The 21,049-nt window shown below is 31.6% G+C and overlaps 1 protein-coding gene across 1 annotated transcript in view; it reads right to left on the reverse strand.

Annotated features, from left to right (window-relative positions):
* Nucleotides 1–10,977: 10,977 nt before the first annotated feature.
* LOC106707917 overlaps nt 10,978–21,049 on the reverse strand; it is an 89,321-nt gene continuing 79,249 nt past the window's right edge. The window contains exon 3 of the mRNA XM_045682152.1: nt 10,978–11,295. Coding sequence (XP_045538108.1) covers nt 11,146–11,295 — 150 coding nt within the window. The 3' untranslated portion in view covers nt 10,978–11,145. The remainder of the gene's footprint in view (nt 11,296–21,049) is intronic.

The following is a 21,049-nucleotide window of genomic DNA, read 5'->3' on the forward strand; positions in this document are numbered from 1 at the left end:
GTTCGTTTGGAATAAATTATTAAATACCTACTAACGATTTGATAATTCATTGTATAGTTATATTTAAGACAACACATTGTTTTTGTTCAATATAATTTCACCACAAAAGTTCGAATTTTAGGATATATACAACGCGATCAGTGGGTAAGTACTGGCACTTAGTAAGTACACTTCGACCTTCTAATGATGAAGGTAAGCATTTTGATTCAATCTGCACCTATCTGTGAGGAAATCCAAGAATCAACAAAAAGGCCAGCGTCTTTGACTATAACCTAGTCACCCCTAACTTAGAGTAGGTTCGAGAACCGAACAGGAGGACGTGTTTTTGTTGATTTGAAGCATAAAATATAATTATTCATAATCAAAAATATCCCATTTTCCAAAGATAAAATTAGACTACAAAGACCAGGAAATTAAATCCTATTAAAAATTAATAACTACATTATACCACGAAAATTAATATTCGTAACCTCAAATCCAGTTCAAACAGAAGTAATCCGGTTCACACCGGATTCGCTGAGCAGTGCACGAAGGTGCATTGATCGTTGCCAGATCATATTTACAACAAAAGAGGGCTAATTTTTCGACACGTGTCAAAGTTTAATAGGTTTTTTATTATCAGTAGTCATTTTCTGTGGGAATATGAATAAGTGTTTTTTACCTGTGTTGTGCTTGTCATGGACTGAAATATATTGTGTTGCATTGGTTTTCATTCTTTTTATCTTAACTATTATAAGTAACTACTGTAAATGTTGAGTTAGACTGTATACAGAAGGAGGTAAAATTCGGAAAAGGTGGTTGCAAAAGGAAGGGGAAAAAATACGCGTAATTAAACAATGAAGATATATTAAAGGGTAATGTTTATTCATTTTTAATATGAAGGTCGAAGTATGTCTGTATGAAGCATAACAATTATGAAAGCGGTAGCGCCCCCGTGCGGCCAGACCGAGACATTTGCATCGATATTGAATGTCCAGCGCCCATTGCACCTACAATCAAGGGATGATTTTACATCTCATAGACTAAGCAGGCAATGTAAATAGGCACTTATAGTTATGAACTTGATTTTCTTTAGTGATTTAATTTATTGATTGCAACAAAAAAGGCTATCAAGATTTAAAATTTATCGAAAAGGTAACTTAACTTCAAACTTTCGTGGTTTTTACTAACATACTGTTCGTAAGAAACGGATTCTTACCAGTCAACCCGTGAACATGGCGCATGCAACTGTGCCGAAATATCGGGACCTCAAACAGCCTAATCGTGGTAAGAATCACTTTCTTACGAACAGTATTCTTGCTAGGCCCACAGGAATAAAACTAAGCCATTCCTTCACAATAATTACATTTTTTAATTATCATCAAAGTCATCGTAGGTATTAAACTGTTTACGTTTACGCCGAATACTCTATGACAATACGTGGACATTATTAAGGTTTCCCATTTGAGGGTGGGCAGCGTGTTTAAGTGATATTAGAAGCGAATGTGCGAGCATGTCATGATTGATTCCGGCTATTTCGTGCGATGACGACCGTTGAATGGAATTAGTGTTAGATAATTCGTTAGACAATAGCTCACATCACACTAATAGCATAAGTAAAGATAACGATTGACCAATTTAAATTGAACCATCGAATGGTTCGATCTAATAATAATTGCGTTACACGACACGAATTATGTTAAGTAATGGATGGTTGAGGTGAAATAGCAGTTGTCTATAAGCTCTAAGGAGTATAAAGGAATAAATTCACTCCATGGGAAAATTTAAATAACACGTAGATACGTTTTGTAATCTGTTATGTACCAATTGTCATGTCTGTTCCCTTTGATTAATCTACATACCTTAATGTTGGCTTTTACATACTAGCTGTCGACCGTGACTCTGTTCGCGCGATTTTAAAAAATAATACTTAATAAGTAGCCTATATGTTCTTTCAGACTATGTTCTGCATCTTTGACAAATTTCATCAAGATCCGTTTATCCGTTCTGGAGATACCTTCAAACAGACATCAATCCATCAATTCATCTTAACATTCGGTTTCATAATATTAGTAAGATTTATGTTAAATTCAATATACAGTAGTAACAATATTAATTTGTAAGAATATTTTATGCTCTTATTGTAAGTGACAATAAAAAGGTATTGAATTTCAAAATATATTTATATGTAAACACCTCATCCGTAATATAAAATGGTCGTAAAATAAGAGAAAGAAATATGTATAAAGTATGTTGTAACACGCAGCTCCACAATAATACTGCTTTAATGAAGTAACACGAAGCGATGTGATCGCAACCCCTTTCTGTTAACATGATGGAGTAATTCTGCAAATCTTTATTTTTGTGCAGAAAAAAAATCTGTGTTTTTGGTTGAACGTGATTTTAATGGATAGAAAATGAAAATGGCGGTGGAAATGAACATTACTAAAAGTTGGAAATATCTTGCATTGTTAACTCTAATTAATTTCCTTTGATTGTTTTATTTCATTTTTTTACTCTACTAGTTATCGCACACGACTACGTCCGTGCGGAATCAAAAGATAAATCGTAAAAAATATAAAAATTAAATGTATAAAAAAAATAGAAACTATGTGTTCTTCCAGACTTTTACGTCTGTGTCCAATTTATCAAGATCCGTTGAGGTGTTCCTAAGATACTTTCTAACAAACATCCATCTATCTATCTAAACATTCGTATTTATAATATTAGTAAGATTACAAGTGGAAGATATAATCCATAGAGTATTTGGTCTAGCGAGAAGACTATAATCTTCTAATTATTATATCTTAGTACCTAGATTACCTAGGGTACCTCTGCCATGATCCCCGTTACAATTTTTTTTTATAGCACAAGGTGGCAAACGAGCAAACGGCCATCTGGATTCGCCGCAATAGCGAAGCGATCGTTGCCCATAGACATCCGCAAATACAGATGCGTTGCCCACCTTTAATCAACGGAAAAGGGGTTGCATAGAAAGAGGATATTTCTCCTTCCTATGCGTCCCCTCTTCCGCCAAATCCACCTCCACTTCCCATCCTTTCCTAATAAGAAAAGGGTGGGAAGGGAAAGAGGAATAAAATTAAGCGGAATTTCTTCCACTTCACGCCTGTCTTCTGTGTGGTCGTGGTATTGCACCGGTTGACCCGGCCAATTCGTGCACCCAACAAATATTATTGTTGCGGGATCTACCACTGTTAATTTTTGTTAACTTTTGAGCATAAAATCATTGTGTGTTCCGATACAGAATAACCTCCACAAACTCGATCCGTGTAGCGCACCCCGAATCAAAAAAGCAATATGTAACAAATTTGTTTTTCAATTTCGTACCAATTTTGCATACAGAGGCCCGTCGCTGAGGCCGCCCAAATAAAACGTGGCATTGTGGTTTTATGATGCACGAATATTTTTTCTTTTTTTTTTTTTAACTTTTATAGACATACGCAAGGTGGGTATGAAAAGAGGATTTGTATTTTTTTATAGTCGTTTTTTTTCCGTTATTGTCACTGAAATTCGTCTATAAAGGACCGAAGTTTTTTCATTTTCGTATTTTTAGGTTGATTTTTCGGGGATATAATTGATACCTTTTTGCATTTGTTTTGTTCTAACGCGTCGGAGGTCTCAATGCGGTTAAAACGCTTCGGCTTCTCGCTTTGCAATAACCCACATGGAATCACCTTATATTAAGTTGTAATGTCAAAAAACGTTAAACAATCTCTACAGTTTTCTACATCTTATTATCTTACTAATATAAAAGCGAAAGTTTAGATGGATGGATGTCTGTTTAAACGTATCTCCGGAACAGCACAACGGATTTTGATGAAATTTAGCACCGATTGTTTGGAAGAACACATACCCATAGGCTACTTATTTTTTTTTTAATTCCTTGCGGATAAAGTCGCGGGCAAAAGCTATTGAAATTATAAATATATACTCTGTCTACTTTTTTGTACAATATTTAAAACTGTGGACATTCATGAACAAAAGCTTTAATATAAAAAAGTCAATGAAATTTATAGAAAGAACCCTTCTGTTACAACATTTTAATCGCCATATAGTTTATCGAACAATATCGAAATAATATCTGATTGATGATTTGCACCTTGTCTATATGCAAATAAATCATAGTTCGTTTCTCATATTTGAATTTCAAATGACTTGGTTATTTTGTTGTCGTTTTTTTATATACGATACGAAAAGTAATAGTGCGTGCGGTGACATTTTAATATTGCGTATGCAAAATTTGTGATACATTGGGGTGATGCAAGGAATCGGTTTTGATGGTTGCCAATAATCTTGATTGATTGATATAAGTGATAATTAGCATTGTATATGTTTGATAATCTTACTAATATTATAAATGCGAATGTTTGGATGGATGGATGGATGTTTGTTTGAAGGTATCTCAAAAACGATTCAAGGGATCTCAATGAAATTTGGCATAGATGTAGATCATAGTCTGAAAGAACAGATAGGCTACTTATTATGTTTTTTTTTAATCCCTCGCGGACGGAGTCACGGGCGACAGTTAGTCTATACTACTATAAGAAAGTGTACACACTTCTTTATAACGCAAGATCGTAGCAATCACTGTATATTTTCGAATAATTATTTTTGTAATAAAACCCTAATACTTATGACATGCTTTAGGCTATATATTTTTACGCCATTAAACTTAAGGGGTGAGTAAATTGTAAAAATTGTTATGCGGGAAAGGAACAATTGCAAGCCAATAGCAGCAAAGTTGGCAGGTTACCATGGTAACGTAATTCTCAGCCAATGGCGAAGGCCTTCGTTGTCATATTGACATTTGCAATTTAATGTTTTACGTAACAAAAACACACAAAACAAAGATTTTCTCTGTAACAAAAATGAATGCAATTTAATGCGAATGAAATCGCACGGGAACAGTTAGTACAAAGATAGGTGTGAAGTCAACCAACCCGCACTGGGCCAGAGTGCTTGACTATGGACTGTTCCCCCCAGACTTAGGGTAGACTCTGAGCCCCTCAATGGAGACGTATAGCAGCTCATTATAATGATATGATAATGATGATGTTGTTTGTTAATTAAAGAAATATTAATGCATTGAACTTGTAATAGCTAATTAAAAATAACACATTCTAACTTATTGTTAATCTAATCCATGTAAAAATTGAATTGTTTAGTGTTGTGTTGAACAACATGTTTTTAATTTACCAAACTGTCTGCCCAAAAGCACTGAGATTATTTTCGTATGTACACTTCTCATAAGGAATAAGCGATTGAGTGGTCACTTAAAACTTAGAATTTTAAGTTACTTCTCGAATGTGAGTGGTAAACTGTAGTTTGCAGTACGAAGTGATCTAACTTAGACGGATGATACTTTTACAACATGTGCAGTGGTAACTTAAACTTCAGAGTTTCCGTTTCGTAAAAGTTTCCAGTACATATGAAAGTTTTGATGGACAGATTTAACGTCGTTAGGACGAGAAATTGGTAAAGTTCTCGTTTGCGAAGGAAAATACTATTTAAAAGTGAAACTAGAATTACTTATGAAGTGTGCTTTGTGAAGTCTGAATGATAAAACGTGTTTTATTTTAAAATGCAAGAAGAAATTTTTTAGTAGAAATTGAATATGCAAACCAGCTTTTGTTATATTTTTATGAACATATTTACTCGTCTAATATATAAAATTCTCGTGTCACAGTTTTCGTTGCCGCACTCCTCCGAAACGGCTTGACCGATTCTCATGAAATTTTGTGAGCATATTCAGTAGGTCTGAGAATCGGCCAACATCTATTTTTCATTTTTTTTTTAAATGCGCGCGGACGGAGTCGCGGGCGACAGCTATATTTATATAAAAATGATTTCTACCTATTATGTATTTTACTAGTTTGAATAAATACTTATTTATTAATTCCAGTTTATAGACTGACAAGGATTTTTGACCCGATGGCCATAAATATTGATAGCTAGCTCACTGGCGCCCTCCTGGTAATATCATAAAATTGTCACCTCTTTTCGTATGTAGCTTTCATGTACATATTTTTATACTATTTTCTATGCCCATGTAGGTTTTTCTATTTTTTAATTTTTTATACTACAGTGAAACTTGGTTAAGTGGGACCTGGATAAGTGAGAAACCTCCATAACTGAAACTCATGCTGAGGTCCCAACCCTTTGGCACTGAATTACCTCTGTTAGTGGGACGAGGTAAACCTCTATATCTGGGATTTGTTCTTTCGATTTATCATCATAGTTACCTCTATAACTGAGACAGCGAGTAAATTTTATATGCATAAACCTCTGTAACTCGAGATAACATTGTTTGTTTACTCATTTTTATTCTACCCACAAATTCCACACGTAATTCCAAGTACGTAAGTACAAATTTTGAGCTTCAATTACCTTCAGTTTTAGTTTCGCTTTACTATCATACAGATGTTTATTTGAATAATGTCAAACTGAAATAACTGAAATAACCTGTATTCTCACCTCTATTAATGGAACCCTCTGTAAATGAGACAGATATTTATTTATACCTGTATATCTGAGACACTGGGTAAGTGGAATACCTCTATAAGTGAAACGACATTGCAGGTCCCTTGATGTCTCACTTAACCAGGTTTCCCTGTATAAGGTGGCAACTGAGCAAGCGGCCACTTGAATTCACCGAAATAGAGTAAAGAAGGCTGCTCATTTACAACAATTACGATATGTTGCTGACCTTTAATCAACGGATGAAGGGACGCACAGAAAAAGGATGTTTCCCCTACACGTCCGTTCCTCTGCCAAACTAACTTTCCTTCGCATCATTTGTGAACGTGTACTAAAATTAGGCCTCCGACACACACTCATCAGACTAGAATTACGCGGAATTGCAACCGTTTTATGCCTGCCTTATGTGTGGTCGTGGTATTTCACCGACCAATTCGTGCACCCAACAAATATTGATTTGTTGTCTTTCCTATACATAATTGCTATACTAATTTTAAAACGAATAGGTGTCACTCAATTCGAATACTTCGACCTGAATAATAAAAATATTTTTTCAAAATCTTTTATTAATTTTTACGCAAAGGTTCAAGTTCATTGAAATAATTAAATAAAACTCATTATAATTTAATTACAAAATTATATTATTTTCAAATAAAGAATATAAAATAAAGAAAACAGAAATAATGATGGCAGTTGTTCTGAAATAATATAGAAATACAAACTTACTGTAAAGTCAATTGGTATGACACGAAAATTAAATATAAACTAATTTTAAAATTAAAACTAATTAAAAAACTAAATTAGTATTATCTAAAATATACAGGCCTTTGAATTAAGCTAAAATTAATCACACAATTTAAAAAGAATACACAGTGATATGAATTACATATAGATTCAAGTTATTTACAAAATAATAACTACCGTTACATTATTCATTATAGCGAGTTTCCACCGACAAAACGCATGTATTTTATAAAAGATTTATGGGGGATGTGAAAGTTCCAAGTTCCAAGGGAGTGGGAGAGTGGTGATAATAATTTTTTTAATAGAGACATCGGCTGCAAAAATTCAGTAACATTTCACCAAATTTAATTTATTACTTAATTTAAAAACAACTGAAGAACGACTTTAAATTTTATATAAAATAACTTTTGCATTAAGAAGGACAAAGTTAGGCCGAATATTATCTTGCGATAAAAATTCTGATCATCTCGTTATTTAGTCTGTGATAAATTTTAAACAACAATGACACAAATATTTACATAATTATTATCACCGATAAAAAAGAGAAATAATTTTTACACAAAATTTAACCTAAATTAATGATGACAGAAAAATTTCCAAAACATTAAATTTATAAAGAAAGACTTGGTAGTGAGACCTTAAAACTAAGAGTAAATATTATTATTGCTTAGAATTCAATAGTTAGGTACGAGTTATAGACACATAGTACTGCAGTAAGCAAGGACATCTAATGTGTACAGAAAATGTAAGACAAGAAAAAAAATAAACTGAAGATGGACCCCCGAAGACTTCGAAACTAATCGGTGTCGTCACCGTAAGATCAGACGTGAGTTAAGCCATTCTTAATTAATTTATAAATAATCCCTTCTAATATATAAACGGCTAAAACACTGATGTATATTTGTGCAGTCAGCGATTGGCTGTGTTTGCGAAATACCAGTACCAATCACCCTGATTATGTGCACCTGATGGGCTCGAAACTAGTCGGTGCCGACACTGGAAGTACGTACGTGAGTGTTTTAGCCATTTATATATTAGTATCTGATAATGTCTCATCAAAGTTTGAATAATTTAAAACAACCCCATCTATTTTATAGATTCAAAATCAAACTTATAAGAATATTGTTCATCACGATCATTATAAGTATTCATTAAAATTTTAATGATAAATGAAAATTGTATTAGCAATGATTACATCTACAATCATTACTCGTAAAATAAAAATTGTCATCACCTGAAATAAAAAATAATTAGATTACTAAAAAAACATTGCCTTTCATTTTCTGTATAAACACATAAGTGACGTGAAGCATTATTAATGGAAATTTAGAAATTTTCTCTACAATTCCTTATAAAGAGCAATAAGCATACCAATTAAAATTTATGTACAAAACTCTTATTATGCATCGTATTAATTTAATTGTTTTGTTCTGAGCACTAGTGAATATGACACATTGAAAACACCCCATCTAGATTTTGTATGCTTATTATAATAGTAATTTTTCAACATTATAATGATTTCATTAAAATTTTAATGTCCATTTTAATGATATTTAAATGTTTCATATTCACTCGTACATCATAATGAACATGACAATAAACGGCAAATAAGAGTTTTCGAGAGATCATTAGGAAAACTTCTTTTTCACAATCTATTTTATCATCCTAAATAAATATATATCACATTTGAACACATACTTCCGTAATTTGTTGTACCTTAACTAAGCACAAAAACTGAATAAACTATAATACAGCTAAAATTAATATAATTTGTTCCCGATACAATTTGTTCCCTGACACAAAGAAACTTGTAAAAATCACTTAACCATGTCTCTGTTACTATAAACAAGTAGGTACATAGATCCAATTTAATTTTCAAATATTTAATTAATTTAAATAATAAGGTTTGTATTAGAACTATAATAGTCAAATATACAAAATTCTTGTGTCTAATTTGTGAGTAAAAATTAATTCAAATTCCTCTCTTAAGTAAGAATTTATTTTTCATTTGAATTTCGTTTCTAGAAACTGAACGGATTGATCTCAGTGCGATCACACATTTATAAAAATATTTAAAATTTAAGCCTCTTAATAACTTAATTCAATGAGTAATCAGCTAGCGAAGAACTATGTCATATATTTAATATATATTTTTAAATTACGTAGTAAAATTATAACTTAAAAATAATCTTATAAACAAACGGTAACTAGCCCAGTCAGTATTCTCTTTCATAATATTTTGCTTTAAAATTTAATAATCTGTTATTTTGACAGATTCATTTTTTAAATATTATTCCTGTGGCTACATTCCGATTTATGAAAAAGGACGTATTTTTAATAATGCTGTATTACAAAAAGACGGACTACCGTTTTCTTAAATCAAATTATTTACATTTATATATTATATATAGTTGTAATAAAATAGACCTCAGATATGATTCTCAAACGGCTTGGCACGTAACCTAAATAATAAACTAATTTATTTATTACTAATATAAAAGCTTTTTAATACAAATATATTAAAATGAGATCAATCGATGATAATTTTAGGCTGCTCTCTTTGGAACAAATGAAGATGTGTTTTTCATTTAAAAAAAAAGAAATATCCTTACAAATCCGCGACTGGTCTGTACTTAGGAATGTATTAATGTATGGGCGCGTACATAATGCGTTACAGTTTTTCAAATACAATATTTTAACTCAATCAATGTTGAAGTTTTCAAATTTAAAAGTAAATTCTCACAACGGCACAAAACTTGTTAATACGTCATGATAAATATAGAAAAACACTAAAGCATTGTGTATTAAAAAAATGTATATCTTACAATAGCTTGGAATGATGTCTAATTATTTGATGCTAAGGGAAATTCATTAAGTTTAAAAATCTTTTTGATTATCAACGAAAATTTGTTCGATATAAATCTGTATGAAATTTAAAGTACACAGAATTAAAAAAACACACAGTTTGCATAAGACTTATGTATACATAGTCTGTGCCTTATTCTATCTGTTTAAATTACTTTTAAATGAAAACAATTATTAATTTAGAATAAAAAGATTCATAATTATATATTTTCCATTAAAATATTTGAAAATACCAATCAGATAAGTCAGTACGTTACAGATTTACCTAACAATTTTTTAGAAAATGTGTATTAAAACATATCGAAATGAGTTTTTACATATTTAACACCAAAAGTAGAATAAAGTTAAGGAATTCATTCTAAAAATATTATAATATTGACATTGTTCAATAAATTTCTTTCATATAATTCAAATATTTCAAAAACAAACGCTGTAAGTTTTGTTAGAGTCTGTGCGATAGTTTTATTTTTATTTTTTTGTAAAAAACATATTTACTTTATTAGCAGCAAAACACAAAAACATATCATTTATTAAAATGTATAATATACGATAAAATATGTGTATTTACAATATTTTAATTTCCCTCGAGGATGAGAAAAAAAATGAAAAGTAAATTTTTCATTAAATACCACTATTTACAATAATTATTTTAATTCATTGAATGTAAATTGACTTTTATCTCGTAAATTAATACGTAAATTGTTACTGGCTGAATTTCGATGGTTTTATATTTTACTCATCGAATTTTAATCAATCATTATTTTTTTAATCAACATCATTATTCCTCAAAATTATTTTACAAACATCTTTGGATTATATATTGTAAATTTAATTTAAAATGAGAGCATTAAGTGCAACTAACAAGCGATTTCGATTAATATATTTCAGCTATACATATAAATATACAAAATGTTCGTTCATTAACGATTAAAGCGATATCTAAAGAGTTATTATTATAAATAACTGTTTAGAAAACTGTTATAATAAAGTGATTAACAGAATAATATTAACTTATTCTTATCACATTTAATGGTTATATCTTCGTTGTTTGATTTAGATTCATCGTTTATTTGCTAGAAGTTTCCATCCAAGCATGAAGATGACCGCTGTGCATATTGAACCTGATAACTTGTCCGGGATTATTGATGAGAAGATTGATTCTGATGAAGTTTTCTCAGTCTGATAAGGTTCTGGTGATGATGAATCAGTCTGAAATTAAAAATAATAATGATTATTACTTTGCCAATTTCTTTTGTTTCGATTACATTACTAAATATAAATAACCAAATAATTATTCATTTATATTTATAAATTATACTTATAAACTACTGTGACAAAAACAAATAAAATGTTTCAAACTCCTGACAACTGTTTTTTTTTTATAAGAGAAGGGAGCAAACGAGCAGCGGGAACGCCGAGGTGATTAACGACACCCATGGACATCCACAACACCAGAGGAACTGCAGATGCGTTGCCAACCTTTAAGGAAAAGCTAAGCTATGATTGGTGCGTGATATCAGGTGTCAGAAGTAACATGTAGTTACTTAATTCTTAAGTCATAAGTTGTTTAATAATTATTAATAATTTATTTAATGACACATTTATCTCTAAGTAACAAACATTGGAATTATTCTATAAGTTTAAACAACGTTCGTATTAGTATTCCGTATCGGAATAGCATATCTAATCTGGCATACAGTCATAAATTTAGCGACTCAATAAAGTTTGCGAGTGCGGGGAGCTATAAGAATGCATACTTCTGGGAAGCACTTTTTATAGATATTAATAAAACAATGCACTCGTAAACTTTAGTGGAGGGTTTGCTGCAGTGATTCGATATTTATACCACACGACATTTTTTTTCGACTAGACGCGTGACTGCCAGCTCGCAGACCCCTTTTGTACACTGATGTGCGATTTCCACTGACGCGACTATCACTGTTATATAAAGTAACGACCGAGGTTAAAGTCGTGTGGTCAGCCGGTTAGTGGAAAAAGGTATTTATTTCGTCACTCTAAGTTCAACGAAGGGTAGTATGTGAGCATGACTAAATGTGTTTGCTGTGGTTATATTAAATTAAGAGTCTGGGTCCACGTGTGAAAGATCGAGGCTTGTAATGGATTAATTTGTAGTAGATTTTGTGTGTACTTGATTGTATTTTCACAATGTTATTAATATTGTAACGTGAACGTAACGATAAAGATATAATAGAAATAATCGCATTGTGTAATAGCAAAGTTGTAATTCAAGTGAGTGATGCATTCGTTTTATTGTTGGCATAATTTGAATTGAGTTTTTATTAGGCTGGATGATAGCGTATTGCTATTGGTTGAAATAGTAAATTTGATTATACAATATTGCGTAGTTGGTGAAAAGGTTACATTTTTATGAACATTATAATATTTGGCTATATATTGCTGAAATATTGTATTATTTTATTTTCTCTTATTAATATTTCTATTGTTTTTATTTATATTTCTTATCACTGTTCGTGTGCACCCTACCGATTTGGTTTACTTAGCTTAATTTCTACCCAAAGGTTGTCTGGTAGAGATCGCTGCTAGCGATAAGACCGCCTTTTGTGAAAATCCTGTTGTACTTTCTTTTTTTTTTTGTAACTCCATGATAGTGCACAATAAAGTATATTTGTATTTATATTTGTATAATTATGCAAGAACTCTATTTAAAATACAGAATCTAAATTAAAAAAAAAACTAAAAAGCTAGCAAGGACATCCTATTGTCTATTTATTTTAGTTTGCTGATTGTATTATAACCTTGTTGGTTGTAATACTTTTTGACGACAGATGTCCAAACAATACAAGCCACCGAGAATCTAATTTAATAGGATATCAAACCACAGGTGGGGTGGGATCCGAATAATCTAAATTAGAATACCGCGATCCTCTTACCATCAATGTACATTAAAGACTTGCTCTATAATTTGCTTAAACGTAATTTTCCCTCAACAATAAACCGCCACTGAATTACTTTTTTTCAGTATCAAAGAGATAAGGAAAACAAATACGAATTTAAATTAGACGGAATGAGAAGAAAGATACATTCACCTGATAATCTTACGACAAAGCATCAATCGAATAGAATCATTTACATTCGCGTACATTTTATGTAAATAAAAAAAAAAAATTAGAAAGGCGCAATTTTTCAACCCCTAGATTGCACATCAAGTCAATTTGTACCACAAGTGATGGTAATAAGATGCAAATTCAAAAAGCAATTGTAGACCTAATTGTAAATACAATTGAAATTGACAATTTAAATTGAGTCGTATATTTTTGTGGACGAAATACGAATTTCCTTTGTCGTTTGATGGAAGTTCAAGGCATTGAAATGTTTAAGAAGTACAAATATAAAGATTGTTTAGTTGCCGAACTATCAGATAGATTTATTGACAAAACAAATAGGATCGGGTCAAAGAAAACTCAGCAATGGTTTGGCAAATATACATCAGAATACATTAAACGTCTTTGATTCCTTATTCCCAATATTATCTTTGTTTAAATAGTGTAATAAACGATATAAAAAGATAAATATTTATTACATTAGATAGAAAACTTCAAGACATTTGATATTCCACTAAAATGCAAAATCGCTTATTAAAAATAAACTTGATTTTTTATTTATTTATAATATGTCATTTTAAATTGTTTAAACTTTCGTGAGATATCATAATTAATTAATTAAGAAACGGCTGTCATTTTATTCCTTTAATTTTCTTCGAAGCAAAGAATAATTTAAAAAAAATATCGAACACGAAAATAACAATCATATTAAAATCCTTTCGACCCGTGTAAGCGTAATAATAATGCGCACAGAAAAATACCTTTGAAGTGGAACAAAAGACTCCTCGGATCACGACAAATCGCTTCAAAGGGATTGGGGTGGATAATTTTCACTCGATACCGATCCTGCTACTTTAAAAAATCTAAACTAAAACATTTAAATTAGAACCTTTAAACAGCAAGTGTTAAGGTTGAATTTTGTATGCAGTTTCGGGGATACAATCTGTTGGGTTATTTACAGTGTCGCTCTAAGAAAAGAGGTTTTATGAAAGGAGACTCGAAATGAGTTATATTTAATTTCGCAATACTTTTTCTGTTAAGTCGCAAAAGAAATTGATTTAGTCTGACGTTTGAATACAGTATCTGTGGAGGTTTATTATAAACGTATGACATGCTTTTGTGTTTCACCAAATTGATTTATCTTATAATATCTTTTTTTATATTATACAGGGGCAAACGAGCACATTTCAATTCGCCAAAATTGCGAAGCGACCGCTGCCCTTAGACATCCGCAATTTCAGATTCGTTGCCTACCTTTAATCGACGGAGATAGGGTCGCAGTGAAAGAAAATATTTCCCCTTCCTATGCGTCCTTTTTCCTTTAAACCCACTTCCCCTTCCCATCCTTTCCTTATAAGAAAAGGATGGGAGGGAAAGAGGACTAAAATTAGGTTTCCGGTTAGTGTGCGTATCACTCGTCAGCGAAACGCAGAACTTACTTCCACATCACGCTTATCTTCTGTTATTTGTGGTACTACGCCGGTAGAGCCTGCTCATTTGTGCAACAGACGTTGTTGCTGGCGTTTACCACTATTAAATCTCTGTCAATTACTAGATTATTTTACCCTAGTAGAATGTAACTACAATTTCGTAGATTGAAAATAATCTGACGAACATTTTATTCAAGCTCTTTGCCTATAAAATGTTATTTTTTACGATCAACTCTGATTGGTAACTCACTTCCGAATAAAAACCTATCACCCATTTACCGATTGATAAAGAATTCATAGCTGCAATAATATCGAATCGCATATAAAAGTCTTCAAGTCAACAGTTGTTTTATTGAACTGACTTCAATGTAGTACTTTATGAAGCTAATACGTACATTGTTGATTTTGTATTCGCAATTCTACTTCCAATTTCTTTGAGTATCTTTTTTAATTGTCTTTCGCTAATAAAGTTGAAAGTTTTTATTGTTATAAGCTATATAAGAGTTTGGCGTTACCTTCTGGATTCATAACTTGTATTTTAAGACAAATAAAAAGAGATTGTTTGAAGTTCTAACAATTCTTTAACGCGCGTTTCTTTTGGCGAAACATTACAAAATTATACCACCTTTTTATACATCTTGAAAAATCTGAGATACCAAGACTTAAAAAGATGAATTGGCAGGCAACTTATGTTTTTTTTTTTTCAAATTTATAACATTCTAACAAGACATCTTTTATCGTTTATCCAGCTTTGTATATAAACAAAAGACGTATAAGTATATATAGTGTGGACAAGCAAACGTGGAATCAGCGAGCAATCATGTAATGGTGGTCGTTAAAAACCACGCCGGCAACAAATAATAATCTCGCAAGCAACGAGCGATACTCATCGTCGACGTTTACGATTCAACAAATAAATTAAACTCGATCATAAAAAATATCGAGCAGTATATCGACGTGTGTCGCATCACTATAAAAAAAAAAATGTCTACTCTCATAAACGCGTCACAATAAAAAACATGCGATATATTTCTCTCTTTGGTAGGGTACCGTTTATATACATAATATAAATATATACAGTTTGAACATGTTACTTATAAAGGAATAAGTCATATCACTGGGATTAAAAAAAACTTTCGATTGATTTTATTTGATTGGCATCTCAACCTTAAGAAAGTGAGAATTAAATTAAAAATCTTAAGATCTACTAAAAGGGCATTTACTAACAAGCCATCTTAATAATCTTACTAATATTATAAATGCGAATGTTTAGATGGATAGATGTTTGAAGGTATCTACGGAACGGCTCAACGGATCTCGATGAAATTTGGGACAGATGTAGAACAAAATCTGGAAGAACACATAGCGTACTTATTGAGTTTTTTATTTTTATTTCCGCGCAGACGGAGTCGCTGGCAACAGAAATTATAAATATAACTTGAGATAATTTGAAATGTAATTTCACTTACACAATCTGTCTTTTGGGACAATAATATTAAAAACAGTGATTTTTTTAAAGGTTATTTACGATCGCGTCATAAGGATTTTGGCTAATCGCTGTCCTGTAGTAAAGCGGGATACCGTGCCTCATAAATATACCGGCGACGTCGCTCATAAACTGTTTATAGATCGGAATACATTCCCCGGTTATGCTCATAGTTTAATGTTGTATACGCAATAATGCACCGACTAATAAAGACATCTTTATTTGCTTACGGATTATAGTGTTTCATTTGTTTTGTGAAACCGAATGGAAATTAATAGCAAATATACATTAAATTAGAGCGTCGGTGGCTCAGGAGTTAAGCACTTGACTTGCAATCTGCAGGTCCTGGGTTCGAATCCACCATGTACCAATGTGTTTTTCGATTTTCGATTTACATATGTACATTTATCGGACGTTCTTACGTTGAAGGAAAACATCGTGATGCAACCTGCATATATCTGAGAAGAAATTCAATGATATGTGTAAAGTCAACCAACCCGCACTTGGCCAGCGTGGTTGACTATGGCCTAGTCACCCCTAACTTGGGGTAGGCTCCGAGCCCCTCAGTGGGGACGTATAGTGAGCTGGTGATGATGATGATCATACATTAAAGTTTGTACAATTCTAGAGTTACATACTTTCCTCTACACACATAGTGGTTGTTTTCTTTACAAAATTTCCTAAAAACAATTTATTTAGTAGATTGCAAGCTTTGCGATTTATTTGAAAAAAAAAAAAGTTACTAAACTTTAAGTCATTTATTCATTTATGGACATGAAATTTATTTTTTCATTCGATATCATAATTGATGGGTTCATCAACTATAGGTAATTAAGATAAAAGTATGAACTTGTAGTTGTTAAGACATAAAAAGGCGAATAAAGCTTTTAAGCTATAACTTAAAACGGTTATAATTATAATTTGTAACGCCACTAAAAAAACTCCAATTAGCGTTAAACACGTCGCTTAATGGATCGAGCGCCCTTTATCACTGCGATTCAGTCCTGTCGTAAAAGTGTTACAGCCCATATTATTCATAAAATGACGTGACGTCATTAACGTATGCGCACGCGCCGAGGGCATAAAATCACGTATAAAATTCTGTTATACAAGTTACCGATGTGACAGGTTCGATTTATGACATCATTGTTTCTTTTTGGATGGTCATAACGAGGGCAATGTGGGGGAAAGTACATAAAGCTTACTTCGATCCTTATATATTTTTTCACATCGTCACTTAAAGACACATCTCACTAAATATCAATATATGCTACGAAAATTACTTATATTAATCATCTTTTATCTTAGATTTATAGTCGTTATACTCAATCTCTAGATGAGTTTTAAGGAATTTCAATCATATTGCTAAAAATCACAAAGGAAATTATAGGAAACCATCACCTCATGAGTTACTGTTAGAAGTAAACTATGTGTCTATTGACGTTAATTAATATATGTATTTTTTAATTGAGGATAACATTGGCTTGACTTGGATGAAATTAAATAAACAAATAAAATAATTTAAGCTTTTTGTTACACACATTTTTAAAAATTTTAATTAGAACCTTGGCTCCTGAACTATGTTGCCATGTTGATCAGGAGCCAATCCGTTCCCCTCGCATTAATTCAATTTATATTTCATTTAATGCCTAAATAAAGAGTTGAAAACGATGATAGTTGAATTTAGACATAATTCTTTTAAGTACACTGCTCCTAATTATTCAGGAACCGAGCTAAGTCTGTTTTTCTTTGTAGCTTATGAAGTGATCCAGTCCAACTACGATATTAATTATTGAGTATAGAGAACCAATAATTTAGGCCTGGTTCACGCTTGACCGCTGTCGCCGCTCAACAGTGCTCGTTAAATTTTCTTTATCGACAGTTAAAGACACTAATGACTTTTGACGAGGTTTCAAATTTGTCGTGAATTTAATTTTATTGCTTTCAAATAAATATTTCATTCGATGCGGTGGTGGTTCGGGAATAAAAAATAAACTGAACAACAATACCTTTTTTAGATTAGTACCTCAATCAATATAAATCATTTCACTGTATATTTCTTAATACGTTTATAGTAAGTAAGGACTCATTGTGAGTTTCTAATACCAAATTCTCCGTTGGAACATCTTATCTCTGTTTTGTCAAAGATAGTGAGAGAGATGACGATATTTGTTGTACGGAGCTTTTGAGCTCAGAAACCAACGGTTACTACTTTAAAAGTATTCCTTATTCAATATTTTCTTTGTAGTTGGATTTAAAAAAGTAGGTACCACGACCTTCCAGAAATATATAAAGAAAACAAAAGAAGATCTGAAAGTAGAACAGAAAAAGATCTATTTAAAAGTTTCTGCATTACTTTTAGTGAAGTAAATTTTGACGCAAGATTTTTTTCAAAATAAAGTTATAATTTCATTGCATACACATTTCTTTATTAATCCCTTTGGCGTAATTTTTCATTTCCTTCTGATAATAAAAACAACAACAATACCAAAACATTTTTTACGCGCGTTTTATTTCGAGCTTTTTAAAATTCGAACGGCGAAAACAAAATGGCGGCTGTAAAATACGATCAGCTTTAGAACAATAATAAAAACATAATACGCCTGTTCTTTTGCAAGCGACTGATAAGGGGGTTTTCTTAAGAGTTTAATTTTTACAACAAATCTTTTATTATTTTACTTTATGTCGGAACAGTAAAAGCTATAGCGAATAAAAAGAATACATAAAAATACCATCCGTAAACGTCTAATAATAAATAGACTGTTAGAAATATAATAACGCGAATGTAACATTGTTTCTTTTTTAATTTAATTATTTTTACGAGTAGAGTTACATACAAATTTATGTATCATTTTTAATAAAAATAAATATTATTTAATTAATAATCGATTGCAGTTATGATTGATGGAATTTTATATAATATAAAATATATAAAATATATATATATATAAATATAATATAGAATATTTCAAAGCAATTGATAGTTTACTTAAAATGTATACTGTAACCTAACGTTTCAGAGCTAGCCTTAATCAAGTTAAAGCGCCTTATATTAACTGTTAACCCAGAGTTATTTATTGGTTTTTTAACAGTCCCTTACCGTAGAGTTTTCTTAATAAATCTAACATAAATTACCTTTACCATACAACTATGAGTGTGTGAGTTTATTGGTGAAAAGTGGTGCAGTGCACATTCGTGTTTTTAAATTGCCGTACATATGACCGTGTGTCGTCTAAATCCATCGTTTATTTTAACAACTGATATGAAACTCGAGTTTTCCATCTTCCGTTATAAAAAAACGAAAGTCTTAAATTTAATATCTTTTTTATTGTACAGATTACAATAATGCTTTGACTGGGGTGTGGTGACGGCTTTACCTATCATATGAAAACACAGTGTGTGGAAAAATATTTATACATTTACCAATATTAATTTAATTAAGTATGAAATATTGTCACTTATTTCACGTATTCCAACTATTAGGGAAAATATGTAGGTTCTCCTAACGTTTTTAATAAAAGGGAACAAATATGACAATAATTTTAAATAATTTAACAGTCCAGTAGTTTATATAAAAGAAAAGAAGTATATGTTTGTAAAGGATTAGTGAGGTAGTGGCAATAGTTAAAGTACACACTTTGGTTTAAATATAAACGAATTTAAAGTAAAAAAAAAACCACATTATGCTACAAATAATTTCTGAATCATCTAATATATAAAATTCTCGTGTCACAGTTTTCGTCACCGTACTCCTCCGAAACGGCTTGACCGATTCTCATGAAACTTTGTGAGCGTATTCAGTAGGTCTGAGAATCGGCCAACATCTATTTTTCATTATTTTTTTTAACTGCGCGCGGACGGAGTCGCGGGCGACAGCTAGTTTACTATAATAACTAGCTGTCAACCGCGAATCGGTTCGCGCGCAGTAAAAAAAAATTAGTAGCCTATGAAAGACTATGCCTATGTGTGTCCCAGACTATGTTCTACATCTATGCCAAATTTCAGCGAGATTAGTTTAGCTATTTCGGAGATACATAATAACAAACATCCATCCATTCTTTGCTGGACATAGACATACACCAATGCCTTCCACACAGTCCGTCTTCTGCATCACAAAGGTAAACAATGATAATAATCCATCAATCCATCCATACATCTAAACATTCGCATCTATATATATAAAAGAAAGTCGTGTTAGTTACACTATTTATAACTCAAGAACAGCTGAATCGATTTGACTGAAAATTGGTGGGCAGGTAGCTTAGAACCAGGAAAAGGACATAGGATATTTTTTACCACGTTTTCTATTTTTAATTCCGCGCGGACGGAGTGGCGAGTAAAAGCTAGTTTATAATATTAGTAGTATCGATTCGAAGATTTATCGACAGTAAGTATGTGTTTTTACGCGTGACGCATTTGTTATGGCAATATTTTACGTAGTCAGCGACTTTAAACATTTTACACAAGGGGAGGTAAAGAGCTAAGCAATAACATATGTGATGTTTATTGACTTTGAGATTATTGCATTTTGCAAAGATAAAATTTATTATAAATAAAAGCGTTTGTTGATACTTTGTTTTACGAACAAGTTACAAGTGAATATAAGTATTGACATTTCATACCGTCAGTAAGAACCATTGGTAATTTATGAACAAGATTTATTTTAATTACATTATATACTAGCTGTTGCCCGCGACGCAGTACGCGCGGATTAAAAAATTAACTTTATTAGTAGCCTATGTGTTCGTCCATACTATACTCCTCGCTCCTACACACTTACATCTCGCTCTACATCAATGACAAATTCCATCCAGATTCGTTCATCTATCCATGTAAACATTCGCATTTATAATAGGAATAAGCTAAGTGAATTAATTAAGTTAGTTAATACCTTAAACTAATTAAACGTTGGTTTTTAATGCGAAAATCTCTGTATAAAACATATCTTCATCCCTGTCATTATC

This window comes from Papilio machaon, chromosome 18 (genome assembly GCF_912999745.1).
Source record: "Papilio machaon chromosome 18, ilPapMach1.1, whole genome shotgun sequence".
NCBI lineage: Eukaryota > Metazoa > Arthropoda > Insecta > Lepidoptera > Papilionidae > Papilio > Papilio machaon.